The sequence below is a fragment of the Microtus oregoni genome, unplaced genomic scaffold, assembly GCF_018167655.1.
Source record: "Microtus oregoni isolate MIOR12 unplaced genomic scaffold, Mior012 000008F_ref0000371, whole genome shotgun sequence".
In the NCBI taxonomy this organism is placed as follows: domain Eukaryota; kingdom Metazoa; phylum Chordata; class Mammalia; order Rodentia; family Cricetidae; genus Microtus; species Microtus oregoni.
This window is the reverse complement of record NW_024543067.1, coordinates 53,314,675-53,325,035: the sequence shown is the minus strand read 5'-3', so window position 1 is coordinate 53,325,035 and position 10,361 is coordinate 53,314,675. Positions and strand designations below refer to the sequence as shown.

Sequence of the window (10,361 nt, the reverse complement as noted above, 5' to 3'; positions counted from 1 at the left end):
AGACTTGATTAAATAATTTATAAGGCCCATTCAAGAATAAATGGTCTGTCACTATTATAAAATGTTCATAAAATTAAAAATTGGATACATTACAGAGCCTGGTCTGTTAGGATACAGGCTATGAACACTAACTATGCTGACACCATGGAATGTTGCTATTTTCTTTAACATTTGCAAGTTACAGAAAAATAAAGTTTACAAGTGAAAGAGAAAATAACACCAAATTATGTATTTGTGCATTTTCACTAGAGAAATACATTTTCTCATTTAAAGAAATATTGGAAGAATAGAGCTGTGTAAAAATCTTGCTTAAATATGATTTGAAACACTGTTTTTGGACTGAATGTAGTTGGGTGGTAGAGCAATTGCCCAGAATTCATAAAGACCTAGGTTCACTCCCTAGTGCCATAAACATCTCTTCTTGTGCAAGAAGAAGAAAAACATCTAGACCTTGAATACCTCACTGCAACCTGTATCTTCTTATCCAAACACAGATTTTTCCATATGAATATTACTCACTGACGAATCACACCAGTGCAGCTCATGACACTGGTCCTCTGTTAAGAAAATACTCGGCCGACAAGGGTTTTCCTCAGAGCAACTTGGACATCCTTATTTCTCAAGCTATAGATCAGAGGGTTCAACATTGGTACTACAATGGTATAGAACAAGGAAGACACTTTTCCTTGGTCAAGGGGTAATATGGAAGGTGGTTTGAGGTACGCAAAAGCCCCAGAACCAAAGAAAAGACAAACTACAATTATGTGGGAGCTGCAGGTTCTGAAGGCCTTGGACCTGCCCTCTGTGGAATGCATGCGAAGGATGCTAGAGAGGATGAGGGCATAAGAAATGAAGATGGTGGCAATGGGCACGCCAATATCAAAGGCCACCACAATGAAGACTACCAACTCATTTGTGAAGGTGCTGTTGCAGGACAGCTCCAGAAGAGGAAGGATGTCACACATGAAGTGATTGACAAGGTTGTCAGCACAGAAGGTCAGATTCAATATGTTTCCTGTATGGGCCATACCTCCAGAAAAGCCCATGACATACACACCCAGTAAAAGCAGTAAACACACCTGGGGAGACATGGTGACTGTGTACATCAGGGGGTTGCAGATGGCAACATAACGGTCATATGCCATGGCTGACAGAATGAAAGACTCAGAGACAACAAAGAAACAGAAGAAAAACAGCTGTGACATACACCCCGAATGTGAGATGGTGTTCTTCTTTGAGATAAAACTCACCAGCATTTTGGGGATGATGGTGGAGGAGTAACAGGAATCTATTAAGGAAAGATTGAAGAGAAAGAAGTACATGGGGGTGTGCAAGTGAGGGTTCAACCCTATCAGGGAGATCAAGCCCAGGTTCCCCACCATGGTGACCATGTAGAAAGCCAGGAACAGGAAGAGGAGGGGCATGAGGAGTCCTGGCTGATCTGTCAGGCCTGCAAGGATGAACTCTGTCACAGAGGAATTTTTGGCAGTCATTCTTTTCAGGAGGAAGGCCTGTGTGAAAGAGAACAGGACCAATGAATGCAAAGAAGCATCATCACCATCCTCACAAATCTATCCTGTCTTTGGAGAGAGGGGAGGGAGAGAGAGGGAGGGAGGGGAAGAGATGGAGGGAGGAAGGGAGAAAGGAAGGAAGAGAGGAAGGGAGGAAGGAAGGTTTTTACCATTTCCTACAACCAGCAGTGAACAGTCAAGTGACTCTACATTCCAGATAACAACAAAAGGCTGCCCTTTGCCTCCAGGATCAGAGCAAGTGGTGCCCAAAAGAGGGATCCTGAACAGAGTATGTATCTTTCCGACTTCAACATCAGTCCATTTTCTATATCCTGTCCTCTCCTGCTTCTGTACAAGTTGCTAAAGCATGATCCTCTTCTCTTGGATGAATCTTGACAGGTAGATGTCACCAAGCTGTAACAGTGTCTCAGTCTGCACCGTAAAAGTGTGACATTGGGTTTCTCACAAACTTGTAGGTGCATGAACGGCGAATAGAAACATTATACACTAACACGTATTTGGGGCTTTCTTAGAAGCTCTGAGAATATGTGATCATAGTATTATCTTCTCTTTACAGATTGAATAAGTGCAACTATGAAATACCCAAAGTGACAAACCCTCCAGACTTCAGGGTGAAGGGAAGCCGCAGGAGTCCCACCCACAGCCTGCATGTATAACCTGTGTTTCATGACTGATCGGGATCACACAGGCATGGACCTTCCTTTACTCACGGCAGGAATGTTCTGGCTACTGTCTCTCCTCCAAAGTGTTCTGTGAGAGATAAAACCCTGGTCAATAGAAGACAGCAGCTTAGAAATCCAGATCTCCTTTCCCAGACCAAAGCTCAGAATCTTAGATTCATCTTAAAATTCTCTTTGTACTGAAACTCTTGACTTTCAGCTGTTAATTTATCAGAAAGTTCCTACAGCTTCCTGGAAGGAGGCAGCTCCTGTCCTGACCAGCAGTAACAGGAGAATAAACAGTCATTCTGGTTCACAGTCTCAGTGGACTGATTATGAAGACTGAATCACCCTCGGGATCATTTCCTCAGAGTTACTTTCCCAAAGGAAGCAAAAACGCTTGCTTTCTGTAGAATTGACAATTTGGCTTTTTGAAGAAAATTTTTCTTTCAGCTAATAGTTACCCAATAATATTCAAGAAAAAAATATTGTGAAAACAATAGCTAGTTTTTAAATTCCCTGTAAGATACTTACTACTGTGTCCTTACACTGACTCATGGAGCTGCCAAGATCTAAAAACTCAAAAGCATATCTATTTTGTATTTATGTATTTAGGAATATATATGCATATCTATATATGTGTGTGTATAACAAAATCTAATGAAAAAGAGGCCATGAATTTGAGTAAGGAGGGGTATATGGAAGGTTTAGAGGGAGGAAAGGGAAGGGAAGAAATGATGTGATTATATTATAAACACGAAATAATAAAAGAATTAAATTTTTTAAATCATTTATTCATTCCTTATCACACCTCTTGCTTCCATTACTGAAGTCTGGACCTTTGCAAAAGAGATGGTGTGCTTCAAAGTACACAACTATATCCAAGACTGCCCAATTCAACGTCCTTTTTCTAACCATTAGATCAACTTCCTTATGGAACCCACTGAAACTCATAAGGCAGTGTCTTTTAAAATGATAAATAATGTCCAGTGGTTTTTAATAGAAGTGAATACAGTTGAGAAAATTTTGCAGAGCTATTATACTTTAGCGTATTAAAAGGTTTATTCAGATTTCAATTCATTCCAGGAATTAATATTAATTAATATTTACCAGAAATCAACAAGAAAGCTGATTTCCCTTCCTGTCATCTCATTTAAGCAAGTTTAATGATAGCCCCCTCCCCCAAAAAAAAACAAAAAAAAACTCCCGAGGATAGCAGGACAGTTCTCCAGAGCAGCCTCTCTCTAAGCTACTAACTAGTCAATATTCCGACTGTCTTTGCCTTCCTTCACTCTCTCCGAGCACTTCTCCCAACTGCCTCTTTAGTTTGCCTTTGTCTTTCTTGTCTTCTGCACCCATCCTTCCGCCTCTGCCTTCACCATCCATCCTTTGTCTAGGCTCTGTCTCCTTAAATATCAAAGCCAGTCAGCATGGAAGCCAGGGAAGCTGAGACCTGAAGGATCTAGAAAGGTTATTGCTCGTTCTGTTTTTCAAACCTGATTGCTCCATACAAATATCTAAAGTGAGTCTTAGAAAGAAAGTCTGGGGCAGCAATCAGAATCTTTGGGTGTGATGCCACAGCATCTTTCAAATATTTCTAAGTATTTTCAGTATCAACAGCTAGGGGATTCACACAATTACCAGCTACTCTCGTCTCATGAAGACACTGCTCAGTTCATAGAAGGAAGATGATGACCTGAAGTGACAGATCTGCCTTAAGTCTCTCCAATTCTGAGCTCTCCTTCTCCATGAACCCATATAACCTTTGGTGTGTCTGGAATGCAAAGTAAAAGTAATAAAAATGTGTGGCATACTTTAAAGATCAGACATCAGATTGCATGTAATAGAATATCTGGTATAGCACCTTTCTAAGCACAAGTAATGTAAGAACAACAATAAATATCTCCTAAGTAAATTGGGAGCATGGGGACCATGGGGGAAGGTTGAAGAGGAAGGGAGAGACAGGGAGGGGAGCAGAGAAAAATGTAGAGCTCAATAAAAATAAAAAATAATAAAAGAAAAAGGGACAACAATAAAACAGCTCCTCGCAAACTTGAACAGCAGGAGATAGAAATAAAATTATGGCAACTACTGCAACCACCCCAACCTTTCCTTAGTGGAAATTTCCAAACCATACATAGTAAAGTATGTATCCCAAGCAAATGGCAGGCGTGCCTACTAGTGAAGCTATGGCCAGAGTTCAAGGATGCTAAGACAGCTGAATGTTACTACATAGAATTTACAAAGGGCTGTACAATTAAACACACAGAAAATCAATACTTTCAATTAATAAATGTGCTGGTGAATTTAACAAATAGTTAAATAATTCAAAATATGAAGTGCAAATTGTTTACAAATGCATTTAATCACATTTATTTGTTGTGTACGTACACACACACACACATACACACACACGCATGCATGCACACATGCCTAGAACAGCCAATATGTGGAGAAAAGAGGACAACTTTCAGACGCTGGTTCTCTTCTTCTACCATGTGGGTCACAGGGATTGAACTGTGATTACCAAACTTGATAGAAATCATCTTTGCCTGTTAGACCATCCTGCTGATCCACGCAATAAATATTGTAAAGGCTTTCAACATCCTCATCCATCAGGCAAATTCAAATAAAGCTGCTTTAAGATTCCACCTTGCCCTAGTCAGAATGGCTCTCATCAAGAAAACAAAAGGCTGTAAAAAGTGGTGAGGATGAGAAGAAAGAAGTAGCCCTGTTCGCTGCTGGTGGAATGTGAACTTGTGTGCCCACTATGGAAATTAGTGTAAAGACTGCAAAAACCTAAAAGTAGAACTACAATATGACCCAGATATGCCACTCCTGGGCATATGGTGTGGTAATTTGAGCAAGAACAGTCCCATACACTCAATAATTAAAGTAGTTGTCTCCAGAGAGTAGCACTATTTGAAACAGGAGGAATAGCCTTGTTAGGGGAAGTGTGTCACTAGAAGTGGGCTTTGAGGCTTTAAGGGTCCAAGCCAGGTCCAAGATCTCTTTCTCTTCCTGCTACCTTTGGATCTAGGTGTAGAACTTAGAAGTACCATGTCTGTCTGCACGTTGCCATGCTCCCTGTGATGAAGATAATGGACTAAACCTCGGAAACTGTCAACGAACTCCATTAAACGTTTTCCTTTATGTCATGGTCATGGTGTCTCTTAACAGCAATAGAACACCGACCAACACATATGTCCAAAGGACTTTACTGCATAGGCACTTGCATATCCATGTTTATTGATATTTATAATAGCAAGAAAATACTAGAATCTGCCTAGACATTTATCAATAGGTCATAAAAGTGTGGAACAAATATACAATGTAGTTTTATTGAGTCATAAGGAAAAGTAAAATTTGCAGAAAAATAACTAAATTTGGAGATTATCATATTATGCAAGATAACCTAGACTTAGAAAGATAAAGTATTCACTGCATGTTTCTTTCATATGAAAATGCTAGCTTTAATGTTCTGTTGGGTTATGCATGTGTGTCTGTGTTTGTGTCTGAGTCTATGTCTGCATGTAGGTATGAATGTGGGTATATGTCATAAACCAGAAAGGGAGCCATGAGAGAAGAAAATGAGGTCTTGATGTGGTGGAGCTTAATAGCAAACATGCAACAACACGGGAAAGAAGTTTCTAGAGATAGAAAGGGAGATGGCAAAGTAGAGGCTAAAAAGGGGGAGATTTAAAGAAACAAATTTGAAAATGTTACAATGAAGCCAAATGTTGGTGTGTTATCTTTTGAAAACTACTTTCAAAAGAAGACGAGTCTTCAACACTCCTCATACATCTAAGTGAATATAACCGTTGGAAAGGAGCTATAGCATACTATCAATAAGGTGACCACTTGTCCACTTGCCTAGATCAGCTAAGTTTATGACTGCCATTCTAACTGAGTGATCAGTAGTAATGGTGAATCGTAAATTATGATGTCCCTCAGCACTCAAAATGTGAGCTAACTTCAGTATAAATCTTGGCTCTGTCTCCTGCTAAATATGTGACCTTAGTAGGTGTGCAACCTCTCTCTGAACTTCAATCTCTAACCTCAAAACTAATAATAATCATATCTCAAAGGGGGAATAAATGGTGCTGATTATAACACTTAGACGGCAAAAAAGAATTGATTAAATAATATTAGCACTCAGAACTGTCTTTCTTAATAGCAGTGATTTTTATATAAATGGCAATGTCAGAACAAGCTGAAAGAGAGGAAAGGGCAGACAGGGAGAACAGCCAGAAGACTTTCCACAGCAATAAATACAGACAGGTGAAAGGTGCAGGAGACACAATAGTGGAACAGTTGGTATGTAGCAATGTCTCTATGTTAAAATGGGGATTGATAAGAAAAGCACGAATCAAATTTGATTAAGGTCTGAGACCCAGAAAAGCAGAAACAGACATTAATAAGAAATAATACTGAGGAGGGCAATTAACAAAATGTTAGATAGATAAGACCATAAATATCTAAAAGACAAAGATCAAAAAGAAAGTGAAAATATAAGGTCAGACCATGGTAGAGAAGAAAGAGATGCATGCTTGATAATGCAAAAAGCAGAGCAATAATAACTTGTTCTAAATGTGTCTTTGAAGAGGCAATAATTGAAATTCAAGGAGTAAGGGCATCCTAAAAGATGGCCACACACAGGAAGGGAAAATGATTAACAGAAGCATCTAGGATACATGTGCAACATCTAAAAGTGCCTTTCAGAAGTAAAACAGAACGTGAAGTTCAGTAGCATGTTTAGCAATGACCCAATACGTCCATGTGAAGAACAGGAATAATTATAGAAACCTTAAGGATATTTTTGAATATTGTACATAGCCTCAGTGAATATTCAATTTAGCTAATAATTGTGGAATAAAAGAAGTTATGCAGGTGACAGAGGAGAAAAACAAAGGTAAAGGGTAACTGTACCCTAGAGCTGCCAAGAGGACAAACTAGGTATGACCTTGAATTACATCATTCCCTTACTGCTCACCCATTCCTTAAAATTTTGGAAAAGTGCTTGTCTATCAAACACAAAGCCTGGGTTAGACTCTCAGCACCAAATAAACTCGGTATGCTGGTGCATGTCTGTGATCCCATCACTGAGAGGGTAAAGGCAGAAGAATCAGAAGTTCACGGTCATTCTTGGCACCAGAGAAAGTTCTGTGGTGAATTATAATAAATATTATAATCAAATATATGTTATATATTATTCATAATAAAATAATATATTTTATATATTATATATAATATATTATAATCAAAGTAGAGGAGGCCACATGACCTACTGGCTAGTGAGGTCATGGGTCTTAGAGAAAAGCCTACTACCACCGCCTTACTAGGCCAGCATAATTCCTAATACATTCTATACTCATGGAGCTCTTATCTCTCATCAAGGAAGTTTCTCTTTACAGCAAATGAGGCCATTACATAAAACTACAACTGGAAACAATACAGAAATCAATGGATACAACTGTGGGGAGGCCAACTTCAATACTACAATCTCAAATCTACAACATAACTCCGAGACAGAAGTCTTGAAATCTTTTTAACAATGATGCCAAATCATTTCTACCCAGTGATAGAAGATTTACAGTCAATGTATTTGCACAAGAAATTAAACAGGAACGTATCATAAAAACTAGTGGAAAGAAAGGTGTAGATGCAGCTGCATCATGGTTTATCTTTGCTACAGATAGCTCCACAAAGATTTTCAAAATCAAATTCTTATCTTAAAATATTACATTCATAAACCAAAATATGCCATTTCTGTACTAGAGAATCTATAATTTCCAAAACCAAAAATAGATCAAGATTTGCAATGGGTTGAAATAAAGAAGAGATTAAGAAAAAGACAGAAAGTGAGAGAGAGAATCATTGTTAATGAAAAACAAGAATTGCAGGAACTAGATCTAGCTTACAAAGACTTTTCTGGATAAAGTGTTCCATGACTAGCTAAAATTATGAGACAAGATGGGCAGTGGTCGCATACCTTAAATCCCAGCACTTGGGAGGCAGAGGCAGGTGGATCTCTAAGGTTAAGGCCAGCTTGGACAGAAAAACCCTGTCTTGAAAAAGAACAAAAACAAAAATTTATGAAGCAATATATTATACAAAGAACACACTCTGTGGATTTGGTTCAGATTTTATTTTCTCTAATGGGATACCAAATTCTTTTCATTTGATATCTTCCTGTATATAATAAATATTATTAAATGTGGCTTTTTTAATTGAATTGCTTGGGTTTTTAAATTATGGACTTCTAAATGATTTCTTTGTATGTTTTGAGTTTAAGTAATTTCAGATATGGATATTTCTTGATAAGACTATGTTTGCAGTGCTAAGTGCATTGGGTCAATTGGTGTAAATAACTTATTCTCTTATAAAACTCTGTTAGAGATTTCTGTAAAATACTCTTCATTCCTTCCCCCTGTGATGCTTTCTGTGCTGTTCAACAAAGGAGTAAAGGCCTGTGTTAGGATTAGTTAGACATCAGATGGTTATAAGTAAGACACAAATGCAGGAAATGGGAACATATCAGCCAGATTCACAAAAAACAAACCAGGAACCACAAACTACAGACAGAAGACACAGAGGGAGGTGGGGAACTCAGACTTGGACTTGCTGTTAGTCAGGTCAATACAAAAGGAAGTACTTTGTTTTCTTTCTTTACTATAACACTGACACATTTCCATTTCCATGGAGTCAGCTTTAATGCGTTTAGGGCACACAAGGTACACTTTAAGAAGAAACCCCACACTTGAGAAAACTGTCTCAGAAAAAACAATTAAAACATTCTAGGACCCCACATCAGACAGATGTCTGATCTCCAAAATATACCAAGAACTCAAGAAATTGGTCATCAAAAGAGCAAATAATCCAATAAAAAAAATGGAGTACAGACCTAAACAAAGAACTCTCAACAGAGGAATCTAAAATGGCTAAAAGACACTTAAGGAAATGTTCAACATCCTTAGTCATCAGAGAAACGCAAATCAAAACAACTCTGAGATTCCATCTTACATCTGTAAGAATGGCTAAGATCAAAAACACTGATGACAATTTATACTGGAGAGGTTGTGGGGTAAAGGGAACATTTCTGCATTGCTGGTGGGAATGCAAGCTGGTACAGCACCTTTAGATGTCAGTGTGGAGATTTCTCAGAAAATTAGGAAACAACCTTCCTCAAGACCCAGTAATACCACTCTTGGGTATATATCCAAAGGATGCTCAGTCATGCCACAAGGACATGTGCTCAACTATGTTTATAGCATCATTGTTTGTCATAGCCAGGACCTGGAAACAACCATATGCCCCTCGACTGAAGAATGGATAAGGAAAATGTGGTACATTTAAACAGTGGAATACTACACAGCAGAAAAAATGATGACATCTTGAATTTTGAAGTAAAATGGGTGGAACTAGAAAACATCATTTTGAGTGAGGTAACCCAAACACAAAAAGACAGTTATCACTCATAGGTGATTTTTAAACATAAAGCAAAGAAAAGCAGCCTACAAATCACAATCCCAGAGAACTTAGACAACAATGAGGACCCTAAGAGAGACTTACATAGATCTAATCTACATGGGAAGCAGAAAAAGACAAGATCTCCTGAGTAAATTGGGAGCATGGGGAACTTGGGGGAGGGTTGAACAGGGAAGAGGAGAGGCAGGGAAGGGAGCAGAGAAAAATGTAGAGCTCAATAAAAATCAATAAAAAAACATTCTAGGAAACTTTCTGTACTTTTTTTAGGGATACAAGGCAAAAGTGCAGAAAACAGACAAAGAGAAACAAGAGACCCTTTGAGAATTCGTAGTCCTGATGTCTTAACTGTCAGAAGAAAAAAAAAAACAGAAGTGGCAGAGATGTTCCAGAAGCAGTGATCCTCTCTGGACCTGGAAATGGTGATGATCCAGAAACCATGAGCTCTCTGGCACCAGGTCTACATTCCTGAGGTGTCATTTCCCCACTGAAAGAATCAAGTTTCTTGGAGGCATGAATGACTCAGTTCTGAAAAATGAAAACACTGTGATAAATCACAACATCCTGTCATACCAGATGGCAAGGAAGGTATTAGAGATGACTATAATTAAGTTCAGAGACAAATTAGGAAGTCCAGAAACCAAGTATAGAGAACTTTAATGCCTAGAGAGATGGTTTACTGATT

General features: G+C 38.5%; 1 protein-coding gene across 1 annotated transcript; it reads right to left on the bottom strand.

Moving 5' to 3' along the window:
• Positions 1 to 560: 560 nt before the first annotated feature.
• LOC121451872 (olfactory receptor 145-like) lies at positions 561 to 1,496 on the bottom strand. Its single transcript, XM_041657667.1, has one exon. It carries the CDS (start codon positions 1,491 to 1,493, stop codon positions 561 to 563), a length of 933 nt encoding a protein of 310 aa, XP_041513601.1. The 5' UTR covers positions 1,494 to 1,496.
• Positions 1,497 to 10,361: the final 8,865 nt, after the last annotated feature.